Source organism: Branchiostoma floridae, chromosome 11 (assembly GCF_000003815.2).
Source record: "Branchiostoma floridae strain S238N-H82 chromosome 11, Bfl_VNyyK, whole genome shotgun sequence".
Classification (NCBI taxonomy): Eukaryota; Metazoa; Chordata; class Leptocardii; order Amphioxiformes; family Branchiostomatidae; genus Branchiostoma; species Branchiostoma floridae.
In genome coordinates, this window is record NC_049989.1 from 13,641,440 (window position 1) to 13,660,465 (window position 19,026).

Consider the following 19,026-nt stretch of genomic DNA (forward strand, 5'->3'; position numbering starts at 1 on the left):
GCAGCGTGGAAACAGTACGCCATGTAATTTGTAAAGATGGCAACATGAAAACGCCCACCGGCGAGCCTGATAGGGAGGCCTAAGGAAATCAGTTCAGAAGAATACGTTTGTGAAGATTATACATCCAGGAATATAATGAATAGATGAAAGTTCAATCTCTTCTTCTGGATAAATCAAATTTAATTCAGACGTTTCAAACGACATCCGTCGTTCTTCTTCAGTGAAATAAAAATAAAAGTTTACAACTCTGCGGAATAAGGAATACTTCTTACGTTCTAAATAAACAAAAAAGGTAATGGCTAAGGTGTTCTAAAGTAAACATGGTAGGTAACTACAGAGGTGTTCTAAACAGTGTTCTAAATAAACAAAAAGGTAACTGACAAAGGTTCTGTGATACATTCTAGCAAAATAAGAACGACGGATGTCGTTTGAAACGTCTGAATTAAATTTGATTTAGCCAGAAGAAGAGATTGAACTTTCATCTATTCAGTTCAGAAGAATGTGTGTGCGATGAGTCACCCCGCCTTCAAAAGAAATGTTTGTCTATTCAGGTTTTGCCAATCGGTAGAAAGAGTTGTCTGTTATTGATATTGTGAAAGACACTAATTCCATATTCATCAATGACCAGAAAGTTTGCATAGGGTACTCTCCAAACAGAGGTTAGGCTTCGGCTGTTTTTTTTAACGTTTTTTTTTTTTAAATCGGGCTTTCTATTTTGTATTGTATCTCGCTGTCTCCAATGATGTATATGTATGAGCTATTGTGTATCATGCTGAAATATTGAATAAAGTTTGATTTTTAAAAAAAAAATTAAAAAAAAAAAAATCTCGCTGTGTCCGGCCCGACGTCGTACTTACGCAAAAAATAAAATCATTAAAAATCCGAACCGTTAGGCCGCATTTCATCTTAGCGCACTGGTCCCCCGTTAAATAGACCGCAGAAATCTTGTATGCGGCGTTGTTCAACCAATTGTCTCGTTAATGTACCAAGTGTTAAAATGGAGGGAAGGGCTCAAGTTACCCAACACCTGTATGAAGTCAGCGAAATTTGAGAATGAACTTTATTGCACGACATTTGTACATGGTACAATTGTAAGGCAACGGTGATAAGTCAGTCAATACAATAACTCGTCTAAGGTTTTTGATCACCGTTCTTCTCCAGCGTTCCATTCTTCTCGTTCATGACGTCATAAAGTTCCATTGTTTATCGTTCGAACACTACTACATGGTAACGTATACATATAGAACACAACACGGTGTATTCCGTATCACCCGAGTTATCAGCCCGACCGCGGGTCGGATCACCCGAAGGCCGGAGGGTGATCCGACCCGCGGGAGGGCTGGGACCGAGGGTGATGCGGAATACACCGTGTTGTGTTTTATCTGTGTCATACCCACCTGAAAAAAAAACACACGTTTTGATACGGAATGCGCCAGAAGTTGCAACAGCAATGTTCCAACGTCCGAATCAGGTATTCGAATTGTCAACCGTGCCGTATTCGGCCCGTTCGAAATGGTTCGATTTACTCCAAGGAAGCCTGTGTGATACGCCTTTCGAACCTGTGCGATACGGAAGTTACGGCCCGGTCCGGAACACCCGTATCGAACGTTTTCGCGTCACAGGTATGACATAAAGTCTATTATCATATAGCCAGGCGCCGCGGACCAATCAGAAGGCCCCGTTCCACGTTGGTTATGACGCAGTAACATATAGATTCCGGTCAGGCCGGTGTGTTCGCTCCTTCTGATTGGTCAGAATGAATCGACACCGGTACCGTTGTCGATTTTCATCGCTCACTCGGTGCTTTCATTCGGGGGTTATAGCAAAGAACCATGCGTTATGACACCATATACACCTCGGCGCGGGTCATTAAACCTTAATTCGAAACCCCGTAGAGGTAGAATAAACAATGGAGATAACTCGGGTAATTCGACGTACGTCAATCGAAGCTAAATCTACACAAGTGTATGTGAAAACAGGTAAGGTATTGACGGTTTAAGCTTAATATAACGGGGTTTTTCAGTCGGCTAGAATGACATTTGACGTGCCGAAGTTTGTGGGGATGAATCCGTTGTAGTTACAGCATTTACTACTTGACTACCTGAATTGCCCATGTTTCCAATGATGCAAGCATAAATTAGGAGGATTTGCGGGATGTCCTTTTTCAAAAGTCTTCTCACTCGACACGTACAGTTCACACTGTTGGCTCGGGTATTTGGAGCAAAACGGAGTGAAACGAAAACACTTAGTACACCGAACTGTTGCGATGTAAACGCCGAACTTTGGAGGCTGTAAGAAATCCTAAAGCGGGTAGTGACTTAAACTGCGGCACTTGGCGGTGTCGTTGCGGCCGTGTGATTTGACAGAATGCTCAATGAGTTTCATCCATGAAAAACGGATCTTTTACGTTTGATGTGACAAGTGATTATCAATGGACCATGACTGTTAGGTTGTTAGGTTTCCTGGAAAAATGTGGGCTGTGCATTCGTCCCAGACTGAAGTCTATTAGCAGATGGTGTGTGCCTCATTAAGAAGTGATCATCAATGGACCATGACTGTTGGGTTGTTAGCTTTCCTGGAAAAATGAGGCTGTGTATTTGTCCCAGACATAAGTCTATTAGCAGGTGGTGTGTGCCTGGTAAAGAAGGGATCATCAAGGGAACATGGCCGTTATGTTAAGTGTTAGGTGTTAGGTCTGCTGGAAAACATAGGACATGCTTTAGTCCGAGACTGAACTCTAAATGTGTATATTGTCAATTAGTAAGTTGGCGAATGTCCTTCATCTAGGCCTTACAGGCCTTACGTGTATTCTTTTACAAATATCGGGCAATTCCCTTGGGTGCAATATCACTATATGTTAGGTTTTCTGTTATGTTTGGAAATGCACTGTGATCGCCTATGTCAAATTCCTTGCCAAAGATAATTGGATAATTTTGTTGATGATAAAACTTATCTAAGGAAAAGATTAAAAGAAATGACGCGAAGTCGTCAGTCTTGAACAAGAACTTGCTTTATTATCCATTCACCTGACGTAACAACCCAAAATTCACACTATGCTGTTCCATAGACTCTAACATGTACAAAGCAAGGATTGTCTCTCTGTCTTCTCTGCACACACCGCGACCAAAGACGTCATTGTTTCGACAAGGACTGTCACTTCATACATACATGACAACAATACATCAGCTTGTGAAAATCCTGTAGAGTGTACTAGTATTTCATATAGAACATCTAATACATGTTTTTGCAAGATAGAAATCTGCAATATTCGTGCGGGCGATCATCCAAACACACCTGCTTAAAATATGTGGCCCTCACCGTCAAGCAGCAACAACAAGCAATCGTAGTAAAGCCAACTTCTTTCACATTGTCTATCTTAAGACGGCTCCATCAATACAAGTAAGATGCAGTTAGCTCTACGACATTATCACTTGCAATTTTATTTTAAAAAATGCTCTTCACTACTTGCATCATTCTTTTCATTTAAACTGTTCATGATGATCATGAGGCCAATTCTACTACAATTACTAGCAAGTGCTAGCTTAGCAAGTGATTTCAAAGATTTTCTATACTCTGCATATTTCTTTTCAATCAAACGTGACGTAATTTTCATATACATCGTCTATTCATTCAGTTTTTCTCTGTCATTCTGAAATTGCTGAACATCAACATCAAGAAATACTCGTAGTTGATTGCCTGTCAAGCCGCTGCAGCTCCGTTCTGGTAAAATTTGCATAACTGCCACTTTTAGCAGCAAGAACAATGGAACGACAGACCTGTTTACGTGCACGTAATGACCAAACAGCACAACAGACCACGAACTTCCGTAATACATGTATCTATATTCGAAACACTGACTATAATTTGTGACATTCAAATATATCTATCGTTGGATTTTGGTATATTCAAAAACTTGCTCTGTAAGTAGAATCATTTGGAATTCAATTGAAGTCAATGGAAAATGTCCTTGCATATAAATTGTAGGCGATTGTAGCATTTTCTTGGGTATTGCCTCAAAGCACAATCGCACACATCACACTACAGTATCAATTCATAAGTACCTCTTAGATGTTCATGAACGCTCCAGTACATGTTTTCAATGCATTATTTCTTCATTGGGTAAGCCTATAACATCTTCAAAGATCCACATCAAGTCATGTTTTAAGCATATTCCTTTCTGTATACATAACATTACAAATTATGAACATCTTCAATGACAAGCTCATTGTGACTGGTATCAATTATTCTTCACATACATTTCAAACGATGTAAAAGGTATTGTTTTTATTGTTTTTATCGTCATCAAAAACGCAGCCAAACGTACTGGTAGAGGGTGAGAAGTGGCTCTTATAAACTATGGCAAATACTGATGTCTGTATTCACTTCACGCACAATTCTGGACATGCGTCCATTCTTTTATACAGAGCTTCAAACACGGAATATACTAAATATCTTGGGGAGGCTCTGCTAAACTGGGCTGAGGTTTCCACTTTTGTAGGCATGGCCTCTAACCAGCTGCTGTCAGCCAATGAGAGAACCAGATTTATCTACAGAAAACATTCATAAGATACTCTGATTGGCTGACAGTTGATTAGAGGTGTATAGACCACTCGCACAAAAGTGGAAACCACAGCCCAGTTTAGTAGAGCTTCCCCGAGGTATTTAGTATACATGTATTTAGATCGTCTTACTCCTTAATGTGATATGCTGTATACCAGTATAGGCCTTGGGCGTGGGTCTGCGTACGGCAATGAAATTAAGCTAGATGACACATATTTGATTCTATTGAAGTCACATTGACCAAATATCCAATTAAAAAACGACGAAAATTAAATCAGTACTCTAAAAGGAGCAAACGCGTCGGATGACAAAACCAAATGATTTCTTTCCGTGCCCTCATCAAAATTGTGTTTCGCAAGTGAATATCGTCTATAAATGAAATATGTGTGACACAATGCACATATGTACCTGATCACATATCAGATATTCATATATCTATATATGTGTTATTCAATATATATATAATTCAATATAAATGTATTCGTATCTATGTATATACTTAAATCAAGATATACTGATATATGTTTATTTGAACGTCAGGGTAAATAATACTAGAGATCGTATTGTCGACTGAAACTGCCAAGTAGGGATACAAAAATTCTACCATACAAAGATAACAAAAACCTTATATGTATACGTGTTGCTTTGTCGGACAAGGCTATGCATTGCATGGTATTTTTACTTTTATTGACCACTTCACTATATGCAAGCACGAGTAACCATCAGAGCGTGTACCCAGAACGCAAATGCATATACAATGTACATGTACGGTGTCTAATGGATGTTTGGCCAACTTTGCATCAGAGTACTGGGCATTGGATACAATTTCTCTTCGGATACCGCTAAGTGTATACGTATATCAGCAATGAATATTATTCTTATATACGCCAATATGATTACATTCCTATGACGTGTCATCACATTCTGGGCACGCGCTACGTACACCCTACGCAATTTTGGACCTGGAGACAATTGTCGTACGATTGTCGTACGATCGAAAACCGAAGTCACTTGGAACAGTCGTGCATATGTTGTGCAAAACTCAGCTGTGTTGTTGCGAAAAGGCTGTTTGAGATCCTTGTCTGTGTTTGGTTCTGTCATAACCTTTTTTATTTATCCATTTATTTGCACAATAAGAAAGTACATGATACAAAATACGATAACCAATAGATACAACACGTGCAGAAGGAGGGACAACCGTATGTACCTTATGCTAGATGAGGGGTGGGTATCGGTCCAGAAAATTCATGATCAGGTCCAGGTACGGTCCAAGTCCAGAAGATAAGGTCCTGGTCCGGACCTGGACCTTACTGGCTGTGGAAACTTGCAATACTCAATTCAATGGTCAATTTTACTACAAAGGAGCCTATTTGGTTTAGTTTTAAAACTTCATTAAGTAACACTAACTGTCTCTGTTAACTTACGTCGAGTTTGACCATAGAAACTTGGGCAAAATGACCACCAACTCTCCTCTACTTTGCTATTGTTATTTTCATCCCAAACACTTGAACGCCTGCCAGTATAACCTGTCAATTCTTTAACTGGTCCAAAGCCCGGTCCACTGATTTTGGACCGGTCCAACAAGAAAAACCGGTGTTGTACCGGTACCTACCCCTATGCTAGACCCTTCTCCTCTATACTAAACAAAAGTGATTATAATTGATAAATAGTAAAGTAAAATAATACAATAACCATACAATAAGGGTAAGCCTGCTGGAACATCCTACGACATTTAAATCTTACGTTGTTACCCATGAAGTAAAGCCCTTACGTATTGGCGTCTTCGTTACCAGTTTTCCTGTACTGTGTGGCGGGTGCATTTATTCCTCAATATGCAGACTTGGTAAGTCACCGTTCGCGCACACGGTCGGATCGGGTCGGTGCAGCGGCGAGGAGTAAGGGGAGTTGGCGGGGGTGACCGAGGGCGTGGACATCGGTGTAGACGACAAGGAGGAACTCTGTTGGGTAGACAAACGGAAGGAATAGATTTTAACGCTAGAATACGGTCAACATTAGCATCATTAGATGAGATAATTGGGGGTGTTCAATTTCGTTCCATTACGTTTATTTCATCCAATTTCGTACTTTCTTACGTTCCACTTTCTGTACATTTCATTTCATTTCGTTCTATTTCTTTCCATTTCGCACTTTCTGTACACCAATAACAGGATCCCCTTTCCACTAGACGGCAATCCTTGAACAACCGTTGAAATACAAAAAAATGGATATGTGACCCTTGGTAAATTTATGATTGGAATATGATGTGAACAAAGATGGCGTTATTTTTTTTATATACCACAATACATACAAAACATATCAAAAAGATTCCTTCTTTGTCTATGACTTTTGTTGAGCAGCAATGGCAGCTTTTAATGGAAAGGAGGTATTTTGCTATGGACTGAAGTTGGACATCCTGAAGGTAACTAAAATGCGTTATTCAAATGCAAGAGTTGGTGTTGAATTGCCATGCCACCAGGTGCGTTCTGAAGGAAACTGAAAAACACTGCAGGTGAAAAGATGCAAACAGATACCTAACGGAAACAAAGGCTAGCCATTCAAAGTGCTCTGCTGACTGTGGAAGCAGATTAGAATGAAGACCTGGAGAAAGTGCATAATCATAATCATGCCTCAAGGACGCGTAGAAGCTTAGATGAAGAGTAGCAACCGCAAGCCTGCTGTAGAAAACAAAAGCCAGATTATTAATGTGTTCTCCCCTACCTCACGTACCGGTGATAGACCTCTGGTGGGCGGTACCACCGTGCTGGGCCGCAGTCTCTTCACTCGCATCCAGTTCTTACGCGCGGCCGACCGGACTCGGTCAGTCACCTCCTGCGTCCTCAAGGTCACCCCGAAGATGTCCTCGTGGTAGCGGTTGCAGTCCTTCAAAGAAAAATGTCAAATTGTAATATCATGTGATATATCGTTAATCCAATGATTGCACTTCCAATGATTTAATACCATCTATTCATACACAAAATTACGACAACCATATCTTTTAGATGATAGATATACGCTCTTTCAAAGACCCAACTGCATATGCGCAGGTCAGAAAGGTGTAGGCCCCTAACGTATTTTAAGCTTTATCTTATTACTCTATTTTGTACTTTGTGCAATAGCCATACATTGTATCATGTACAATTGTCGTGCAATAAATTTCTTCTATAAACGAAACACGACTAGACATTTCTATGCAAACTGTCCCCGCCAACGTCATATCTGGTGAAATGGTACAACGAAACAAGCTCTAACCTTCAGCTTGTCGACAAAGTCCTTGGCCCTGTTGGGTGCCATGCCCTGTTGTTTCTCCATGACCTTCTCCAGCGTGTTGCACACGTCTGCCGCCATGGACACGTCGCCGCAGACGTAGAAATGGCCGTTATGGTTCATCAGGAGATCACACACCTTCTCAGGAATCAGGTCCAGAATGACGTTCTGGACGTACGACTGGGGAATCAAGAATGTATTGCGTTATACCCCTGTCACATTATCCACGATTTTCGGGCGTATCGATGGAAGATCGGCCATAATTAAGATCGACAGAGGGTTGCGCGTATTTTTCACCTGAAAACCGTCCCTGTCACATATAAGCTATACTTTGTACCTTGTACAATTATTGACCTCCATGAAATGTCATGGAGGTTATATTTTCAGTAGCGTTTGTGTGTGTGTGTGTCTGTCTGTCTGTCAACAAGATAACTCAAGAACGGCTGAATGGATTGGTTGCATACTTGGTGTGTTGGTGGGGTGTGATAGAAGCTAGAAGTGATTAGATTCCCCCCCCCCCCCTAGCGGCTTGCATTGGTACTGCAGCACAACTTCCGGTTTTGCTATCTCGGTGTTCTGAACATGTTATGGTCAAGATTTTTTATTGTTAGGTAGCTCTTGTGCTCAGGAATAAGGGACATAAGTTTGGGCCCCCTAGCGACTATGTTTGGGATAGCAGGGGCATTTTTGTCAAAAACTTCTGAAGCGGATAACTCAAGAAGGAATAACGGATTTTCATGATTTTTGGTATGTAGGTACCTTAGACAATGTTGTACAAGATAAGATGCTAATCATGCAAAATTAGAGTACATTTGCATAATTAATGAGAATATTCTATCCTAGCAGTTTTTTCAATGTACCTCCTGTCCCGAAAAAGATATGGTCTTCATAATTGGATGGTAGACAGCTTTCAGCGTCATGACATAGTGGGCCAAGTTTCAGCCCCCTAACATTTAATTTTGGAACTGCATGGGTATTTTTGTCAAGACATTCCAAAGAAGATAACTGCAGAGAGGAATGATGGATTGCCATCATTTTAGGCATGCAGGTAGCTTAGGCAAAGATGTTCATAATGATATACATGTTATGCAAATGAGGACACTATTTGCATAATTAATGAGGAAATTGTATAATTCCATTATTTCAATAACTTGACTTCAATTAATGTAACAAATGTGAATTATGATAGATGGAACATAAGCAGATGCCAAATATGCTAATTAGGAACTGATCTGCATAATACATGCAAAAATTGCAATGATATTTGCTCAATGATTAATGATAGGAATTTTGTACTTGACATGTGTATGTTAGTCAATGATGAACATCACCATGCATGCATCATGAAAATGTGCAAGTCCTTTGCATAAGATTTACAAAAGCTTGAATATTTCATGGAGGTATGAGGTCGCCGAACTCTAGTTGTGCAATAAAGTTGTTATTACAAGCGAGGCTCGGGCGATTGCCACAGAACCGCCGGTCGATCGATTTTCGCCAAATGTGACAGGGGTACTAGTGCGATCGTTGTACGATTTCGATGCCATAGCATTTTCATGCAGGCCGTGACAGAACCAGGCACCGACATGGAACCAAAACAGCATTTTGTGTACCAAGAATGTTGAACTTTGCAGGAGATGGACGTACATTTTAGTCCTCCAAAATATATGAGGCTAGCGATCGTAGGTCCATCGAACGACCTATGTGACCGCGCTTTTAGGCTACTGTCGCACATTCTGAACCCTTTGCTCTCAACCACTCCCCCCCAAAATACTTGAAGGTTAGGAGGTCTGTAATTCTAATACATTCTAGTTCCAGTCTTATATGCTTTTTCAAATTTGTTTTGTCAAAATGTATTGTAGGTTGGTACTGATAACTTCTAAGGACTAGATGGGTACTTGACCAAGCTCCTGACCAGACTCCCAACCATAGTCTGGAGAAATTTCGAGTGGCTATGTTCGGATATGCGTACAAAGTCAAGTACATGTGGTTTTAGGTCTTGGGTTTACAAGACTACAAGTATGTTTAACCAGGAAAGTCAGGCCCTTTAGATCCTACATGCAGTATTACCACGAATTATTGATTATTTTCAATAACAATGGACGAATAGCACTGAATATGCTGTCTCGCAGCCAGCTCCTCGCAGCATTATTCTTCTAGCATGTCCCCATGTAAAAGTTATCAAAATACTGCCTCTATTAGAATGCACCGAGGATCTAGGTTAAAAACGATGATTTTGAATTTCAATCAAGCTTTTGTTTCTGCACCTGATGTAGGGCAACGTTCGATTGGAAAGGAACGTGGAAAATTCACCTTTGGTACGCCTGGCTCTCTGGACAACGCCGTGTAGACCTCAGTCAGTGCGCCGTCCTCCTTAGCCTGTGCTGTCTCATGCTTGTAGATGTCGTCCATCTTGGACTGCCGACAGCCGAACACTAACGTCATCTGGCCGAACTTTGGCCGATGGTGTGGGTCGCCTGGGTGACACATCAACATGGAATTAGACATTCTTTCAACTATCTTCAATTAGACATCAACATGGAATTAGACATTCTTTCAACTATCTTTAATTAGACATCAACATGGAATTAGACATTCTTTCAACTATCTTTAATTAGACATTCTTTCAATTATCTTTCGGTTAGTGTTACTAGTCCTGACTTTAACTAGTCCTCATTTTACTAGTCCTCGTGCTTTACTGATCATCAGCTTAAATAGTCTTCGTGCTTTTCTTATTTTGATATTTGATACTTTCAGACCAATATTTGCCTGCGGTTACAGATGTTTTGATTTCAGTGATTCTTTATGTTTGTGCTGTTGTGTGTTCGTAGTTACTTGACTAAAGCTAGGACAGTGACCTGAAGTGAGTGAGGTCAGAATTGCGTCATGACAGGAATTTATCAGCTTTCAGAGTTGGCAGAACTAGTCGTTTATCAGACATGACAGACATTCCAGGTCATAGGGTCAATGGAAGAGATTACTATTTTGTGGGGATGGATTGTTTAAGGTCTATCACTTTATGGTTTTGCTGATATATATTTCCATATGCTTGTCATAGTCACCGAAGATTGAAAGTAATAGGACTAATAGACACATGTACATGCGTGATATCAATGATAACATGGCGTGCGATGTTCGAACTCTTGTTTGAAAACAATCTTTGGTTGCTCACCAGAGGTGACCTCCATCTGCCTGTGCTGCCAGAAGCTGCGGAACGGCGCGATGCCGGTCCCGGGACCTACCATCATCAACGGCACGGTGGGGTCCTCCGGGAGATGGAAGCTTTGTGCCCTTAGAACAACCGATAATTTAAATAAAGTTTATTGCAAATTGTTGCCAGTGGGCTAACTGCAGGTAACATGAGAGATTCAAACAATGTAAAAACAATATCAGAGGTGTCTACTCTAGTCTAAAACTAGTAAAAGCTAACTCTAGATCCTGGGTTATTGGGTTCGACTCCTTTTTCGAAGACTGTGGAAGACGAAAGATCCCACATTTTCTATTATGTGTGGGTTTTGTGATTTTAGAATTATTTTCTTTTTGTCGGTGAATGTTAAGAAGTTTGGATGGAATTTGGTGGCCTCTTCAACCAGCTCTTTTCTTTCGTGATCTTAGAAAGAGCACTTTGACATAAAATGTGTTTCGTCTTCCACCATGTTTGACGTGCACTGTTTGCACGTTCTTTTACACACAAGGTAGCTTCTTGTACCGCCCTCTCTCAATTTCAAGAGGGTGAGCACTAATTCCAATTGAAAAAAGACAAATTAAAGAACAACTAATCACGCACAATGAAGCCTAATGAAGTGATGATAATAGAGACTTAAAGAAAGAAGTAGAATGTAGGAAGCAAGAATTAAGAAATCTTGTTGACATGTAAGAAAACTTATTGATCATTTTAATTAGGACGTAAAACGCTATTTCAGACTTCTCGTCAATCTTGGTTGTAGTTCATTTGAGCTACATTCGTCTTTGTTTTGTAAGTTCAGGATTAGCACAGTAAATTTACAACATGAAACTTACGCCCGCACGAAACAAGGTACGATGTCATCCTTCTCAATTCGGTTCAACCAAGACGAACAGACTCCATTGTGGATAGGGCCCACACCACCTAGGAAAAATACACAAATACATATTATATGATAAGAACTATATATAGAAAATGAAGTGCATTTTGTTCTAGAATGTTCACTGTATGAAGATTTACGTAATATCTTTGCTAATACTATTATACCTGTAAAACAGAAATATGCACATCTAGCCAAGGAAGACCTGTTCAAATATGTCATGTCATCAGCTAACTTCGATGTAATAGAAGAACTCTGTAAATTCGTTTACACCTGTTTTAAGAAGAGGGAAGAAGCATGTAAAACTTAGGTATAAGTAGGACATAGCATAGCTTGTCATTCTCTCTGTAGGTAACTTACTACACTTAGCCCTAGTGGGGCATGAATATGCAATAAACTTCATTGTCATTGTCATTCGATTCAGGCTTTCGATTCAGTTTGGCACCAGGGTCTTCTATTCAAACTTCTATCCAATGACATCTCGGGGAAATTCTTTCATATCATCAAAAGTTTATATAGTAACTCAGAAGCCTGTGTAAAAACTAGTATAGGTCTGAGTGAAAATTTCCCTGTAGAGATTGGCGTGAGACAGGGATGTGTTCTAAGCCCCTCGCTATTTAATCTGTACGTTAGCGATTTAGTTAACGATCTCAATACAGGAGACCTAGATACCCCTCTACTTCATTCATCCAAAGTATCAAGTTTATTTTATGCCGATGACGTTGTCATGTTGTCAACAAGTCAACGTGGCCTACAGAACGCAATCAATGTTCTCGGCCTTTACTGCAATAAATGGAAAATAACAGTAAACTTAAAGAAAACGAAAATCATTGTTTTCAATCGTAAGGGACGGTTGTTATCAAACTATAAATTTTGCTTATTCGACAAAGACATAGAAGTGGTATCCTCGTACTGTTATTTAGGCGTAGTATTTACAGCGGGGTGTTAATTTAACACAGCAATGAAAACCCTCCAAAAGAAGGCACTAAGGGCGCTATTTAGCATAAGAACAACTCTTGGAGGAAACAATGCTTCAGTACCACTGCAATGTAAGTTATTTGACGCTCGTGTTGTGCCAATATTATTGTATGGTGCAGAAGTGTGGAGCAATTCTAGTTTAAACGACAATTCTCCATTAGAGCAAGCGCATCTAAAGTTCTGTAAAGTTGTCTTAGGTGTAAGAAGAAATGCCAGTAATCTCGCTACTAGAGCGGAGCTAGGAAGATTCCCTCTATGGATCGAGGCTTTCAGTAGACTATTTTCTTATTATTGTAGATTAACTAGAGAAGTACCGACAAATAGCATACAATATGAAGCATTTCTTGTACAACAAGACCTACACAGACGCAATATACCATGCTGGCTATCTAATGTAAGTAAGATTTTGGAGGAGTCGGGTTATGCATACCTATTGTTAAACAACGGTCGAGATATACCCTCAATTCAGTCGGAAGTGAAGCAAAGACTGAAGGACATTTACCTTCAAACCTTTTACTCAGGGCTGAACTCCAGTGGTAGGACCGGAAACCAAGGAAACAAACTAAGAACATATAGAAAAATCAAACATACCTACGAAAGAGAACAGTACCTTAATATTCAGAATTTCAACCATCGCCGAGCCATGGCTAGATTAAGAATCAGTGACCATCCCCTACAAATTGAAGTGGGAAGATACAACCAGACTCCTCCGAATAATAGACTCTGTACACTTTGTAACTCCAACCGTATAGAGAATGAAGTCCATTTTATATTAGAGTGTCCTTTATACAATGATATGCGCAACTCTTTTATCAGTGCTCTGAATGTAGTAGATACACGATGTAAAGAGTTAACCAACGACAACCTGTTTGTACATATAATGACAACCACAGACAACTTTGTACAACACAAACTCTGTGAGTTCGTATACACATGTTTTAAGAAAAGGGAAGAGTCATGTAAACGTTAGATATAGTGATAGCTTAGTTGCAGATGTATTGTTTATTCAATTGTTATACTACATGTTATAGTACTTAGTCTTTATAATTAGTATCCCATTATGGGATTTGCTGCATTTAGCCCACATGGGCAGGAACATGCAATAAAGATCATTCTATATTATTACAAGTTGGTCCACATGTACATGATTGTAGGAAGTCATGTGTGTAGTAATGGCCTTCCTTTTCTGTATTCAAACTGAACCTCGGTAAAAATATCTTTTGGCGCGCGTATCCCCAAAGGGAAAACTGAGATGCGCGGATTCGGAATGAGAAATGTTTTTCCGATGCCAGATTAACCGTACACTGTAACAAGCACTTAACGTTAATGCCACAATTTAGATGCTCGTGAGCATGAATTCACGGAACATTTCAGCCTTAATGAGTATATAAGTTTGACTAAAGTGGGGTGTGATATATGTATACGTCGGTAAGTCCATGCCAAAAAACTACCTTTCGGTAAAGGATGCATGGCTGACTTGCAGTCCTTCATTGGCAAAAATATACATCTGAGGGAACTGGTTTGGATCGATTTTCTTTCAAGGTTTGGAAGTCGCCTTCCTCCTAGTTTACATCTTCTCCAAAAAAGGTGCTTAAGGCCATGTTGATTTAATCATATGGATGACATCAACACGCGCATTGATTTTTAAGCCATACTGTAAATCGGTAAATCGTGCGAAGCAGTTGCAAAACTAGCTTCGACCGGAATCCGGCCTGGCCAAATAGTAATTGTATTGTATTGTATTGTTTGAGCCAACTACTCTCTCTTCGCAGCCAGGGGCTGAATTGCGAGGAGCTTACAGTAGGCGGGGCTAAATCGCAAGGGTCTGAAAAGGCAGCCTATATACAGCGCCTAATGACATCAATATTACGATAGTTTTTGCCCCAGTTGCGGCAAAGGACCGTTGGTTTTGAGCCACTCACACCGGGAAGGACCCCTACTCTTTTCGATAAGTACGTTGGGTTCTTTGACGTGCGTACACGGGACTTCCATTTAACGTCCTATCCGAGGGACGGCCCTAATCGAAGCTAGGTACTCATTTTCACCTAAGTAAAGTGAGGAAAGTCGTGTTAAGTACCTTTCCTAAGGGCACAAGGTCGGTGACAAGGCAGGATTCAAACCCCGGACCTATAGGTCCTGAGCCAAACGCGCTGCCGATTACTCCACGCGGTCTCACTATCTCACGGTCTCATATGCGGTCTATCTAATAGGGGGCTTTGGTCAAGTTAGGAACAAAGTAGTTAATTTTTTTGGTAAAACTGACCAGCCGGCGGATAGCTGGATAGACCGGAAAAGACTGACTGAAATTCCTCTATTTTGTTTTATCCAGCTGACACATGTGATTGGAGACTACTGCAAAATAAGCAAATAGATGCCGTAGATTGCCAAAACAAATATCGGAAAATGTATGCTAATGTCATATAATATTTCGAGTCCAATTAAGATTAAGATGAAATCAACGTGGCCCTACTGTTTTCTTTTACGTTACATTTTATTTACTACTGCATTGTTTTTTATGGTGCGTAATAAGACAGCATGTCCTTGCTCGTTCCCTACCCTGAGTGGCAAACTTGACGACGGCGACTGTAGCGTGGATCTCCCCCGGGTACATGAGCTGTGAGGAGCTGATGGAGTAGTACCGCTGCTGCAGGAAGGGCAGCTGACTCAGCAGGAGGGTAGGGGCCACCTTCAGGGACGGGTAGTCCTCCAGGACCTCCACAAGGTTCGGGGTGCGCTCAAACTTCCAGTCTTCATACCTAGAGTCTCCCTACACCGATGAAGAGAAAAGGTGTATACTCTCACCGATCGCTAAAGCTAAGGGCACAACCCGCCGTACATGCAATTTGTCCGTACTTTTTTTTCGGAGGCCACGTCCGCCAAGCATTTCTGAAAACGTTCAGGCTGTACAGGGCAGGCGCGTCGCCCGTACTCGCACGTACTGGGCGAATCCGCAACCCGATGGCTCACAAAGTTTTGCCTGCACGTAAAGTTCTACGGCGTGTCTGCGTGCTCCAAAATCCGTCGGATTCCCTACGAGTTCGTACGGAGGCGGTACTTACCACGTACGGATCCCAAAAATTGCCCACGTTTTGGCACGTAGACAGCATGTATTTGCACGTACGGCGGGTTGTGCCCTTAGCTTTACCGTTTGCCGTGGCCTAGAGTGCAGCAATAACTAATGGTGGTATTTTGTTCCAGATTGTTTGACAAAAAGTGCCCTGATCTGTCTGGAAGCTAAATGACAACTTGCATACGAGCCGTCTCTCATTTATGTATCATAGACATTACTTAAATCATGGATCGCAATATATTTTGGTTCATTTTTTGGATTTATAGATCAACTTTAGTTAGGCTAACGTCCAAACCGGGGGCAGGCCGGGCTGTTTGTGAAAACGAAAAATAGATACTATACATAAAACTATACAAAACATACCCACGACTATTTTCTGTACCTCTTGTGCAGTTTGGTGCCATTCATACATATAATATTTTTCTTTCCCGAAAGCTATCAGGCTGGGCTTCAGTTTGGGTGTATGTTAAAACTATCTGTAACTGATCTATCGATGATAGACTGCTCCGCAACGACAGTTAATTTCAAAATTGATGAAACAGCTTACCTTTCCTAAAACCTCCAGTTCTTTCTTCTCCTCCTCGTCCGTGGCCTGTGTAGCGAGATGTTGCAGTAACTGAGGTGATGGAGGAGTCGTGATGTCGAAGTACCGAGACAGGGCAGTCCGTAGAGAGCAGGGTGGTAGTCTCTCACTCGTCATCCATGATCTTATAGCTCCTGGACCGAAACACGATGACAAATGGATAAGCGAACAGTAGAGTCCATTCCAAGACAAAGCAAGTCTTTTTTATAATGATTGCAGTAGTTTAGGAATATATCATATTTTGTATAAAGCAATATGTCACAATCGTTCTAATATAAAAGATTAAAACGAATATTGTACTGTATGAATTTATTTAGATATTTTGGAAAAAATTAAAGTAAAATTGCAAACACCTCATTATTCAGAGTCTAGCACACCACTATGTCAATCTTTAATTTTTAGAAATATTTACAAGTATTTGCAACATTTTATGGTAGATTTTGGCTGTTGCTCCCAAATAAGGTGTTAATTCGAACCTACTGCCTTCTTCTGTATAGTTCTAAGTTTCACTGCTTGACACTGGTTGATTTTGCATGGTGTAACAAAATGTATCCATGTCGCTCATGAATACTCCCTGTACTTCCCAGCTAACTGACCCATTAACAGGGTGTGACAAATATTGACTAATGTTTAAAATGGTAGAATAATGTTGTACTGATAACAAGGACAACCCTCCTGGTGACTTGGAATGGAGTCTAAAGATACCTCATACCACCCTTGTGTTACGGTTGAAGACGTTATCCGAATGAATGTAACGTATATGTTGACAAGTAGCTTATATGTTACGCCGAAGTTGACGTGTAACGTGCGTGGAAGGGCCGATATACAGATACATACCCCGTACTCGAGATGTCCAGCTACAAAGTAGGTCATTTCCTCCACAAAAATACGAAATAATGACATTATATATACATTTAGAAGTAGAACCTGACGCTTTGTAGCTACACCGTTGGAATGGAACTGCCCTTATGTACCTAGCGGAGTCTGCTTCTCTTGCAGAACCTCCATGTTGACGATACAGTCCGGATCGGGAGCGTTGTCCAGGCGGTCCAACACGGCCTGCACCAGGTGGTCCTCGTTGGCCGGGTAGACGGCGAGATGGTCGCCGGGCACATAGTTCAGGTCGTCCGAGCCCTGGGAGTCCAGTCTCACCAGGATGGTCTCACGGCTACAATAGGAAGAGAAGTACGTGATTTCGTAAGATTTTAGTGATGAAAAACGAAGAAGGAGTCCCCAGAAGGAGCAGTTTTGCAATGGCTTTCATTCGTAAATGCCAGCTCAATTAAGGCGTTCTAGTCCGCAAAAGTGGTGCAATAAAATGACGTTCAAAGTACCCGGAGTCGGGAGCTTGTAGGTTCTCTCTGGAGATGAGTCGGCAGGGTACCACGTTTCTACTGTGCACCTTTGATAGTCCTGAAACACATCAAGGTTCATATTGGTACCGAAATACGGCAGGGTACTTTTGATAGTCCTGAAACACATACAAATTTCCAGCGATGCCGAAATCAAACAAAAGTACACAAAACCTTTTAAGGGTTTTCTGAAAATGAGAGTTAGTCTTGAAAGTCTGTATACAAGAAAGTCAAAAAAGCTTAAGCACGTCAGTTTATGATGCGAAGACGTTTGTATGGCATTTATTTTAAATGGCGCTTCCAAGAATCTGTTCCAATATACTAGTACTTACCCTCCCAGATGTCCCACTCCTTAACGCCCTCTGCCGGAATGAGTCGGAACTTGTCCGCTGCCCAGGTGGTGTCACTGTTCAGCAGGGTGGCACTAGCCTCGCTCATGTTTAGTTCGTCGCCGACGCAGAAAGTATCACAGGCTGCCTGTGGTTTGCAACAAGACAGAGAAACGGTAGATAAACATTCCTGCAAGTCACACTTTCCCTGTGCGTCGTCGTGTTTACTAGATAAAGCATACAAAACTTCCAGACGTACAGAATAGGGATATCACCTATTGACGTTGTCACGCGTCATTGGAAATCGAAAATCTAGAGATTTCTAGAATGAATCCCAAGGTCTTCTGGAGAATCTCAAGATTCTTAAAGATAATCTCAGGATATTTTCAAACAATCTCAAGATTCTTTGAAACATTCTTTAGTCTTTAAAAAATTCTTAAGATTCTTTAAAAATCTCAATATTCTTTGAAAAATATCAAGATTCTTACAAACACTCTCAAGACTCCTAAAACAATCTCAAACCTCTTTGTAACAATCTCAAGATTCCTTTAAAACAAGTTCAATACTCTTTGAAGCAATCTCAAAATTCTTGGAAACAATCTCTAGTCTTTAAAAAATTTCGAGATTCTTTGAAATAAACTCAAGATTCTTTGAAAAATCTCAAGACTCTTAAAACACTCTCAAGACTCTTAAACAAATCTCAAGACTCTTTATTAAAATCTCAAGATTCCTTGAAAACAAGTTCAAGACTCTGAAACAAGCTCAAGATTCTATGAGACAATCTCATAAAAGTCCTAAGACTCTTTAAAACAATCTGAAGCTTGCAACT

The 19,026-nt window shown here is 40.7% G+C and overlaps 2 protein-coding genes across 7 annotated transcripts in view; both read right to left on the bottom strand.

The window, feature by feature from the left end:
- The window catches only part of LOC118426514 (coiled-coil domain-containing protein 157-like), a 1,184,186-nt gene that overhangs the window by 915,564 nt on the left and 249,596 nt on the right, over positions 1–19,026 (bottom strand). The window lies entirely within an intron of this gene.
- Positions 3,003–19,026, bottom strand: part of LOC118426508 (nitric oxide synthase, brain-like) — a 95,474-nt gene continuing 79,450 nt past the window's right edge. For 4 of the 5 annotated variants that reach the window (XM_035835959.1, XM_035835957.1, XM_035835955.1 and 1 more), the window contains 11 exons: positions 18,201–18,345; positions 17,851–17,929; positions 17,491–17,684; positions 16,481–16,650; positions 15,420–15,630; positions 11,842–11,929; positions 10,994–11,112; positions 10,135–10,298; positions 7,810–8,004; positions 7,279–7,440; positions 3,003–6,518 (listed from right to left, as the gene is read on the bottom strand). In XM_035835959.1, the coding sequence (XP_035691852.1) occupies positions 6,381–6,518; positions 7,279–7,440; positions 7,810–8,004; positions 10,135–10,298; positions 10,994–11,112; positions 11,842–11,929; positions 15,420–15,630; positions 16,481–16,650; positions 17,491–17,684; positions 17,851–17,929; positions 18,201–18,345 (1,665 nt within the window). In that variant the 3' untranslated portion in view covers positions 3,003–6,380. The remainder of the gene's footprint in view (positions 6,519–7,278; positions 7,441–7,809; positions 8,005–10,134; positions 10,299–10,993; positions 11,113–11,841; positions 11,930–15,419; positions 15,631–16,480; positions 16,651–17,490; positions 17,685–17,850; positions 17,930–18,200; positions 18,346–19,026) is intronic. The other variant, XM_035835958.1, reaches the window with a different exon arrangement.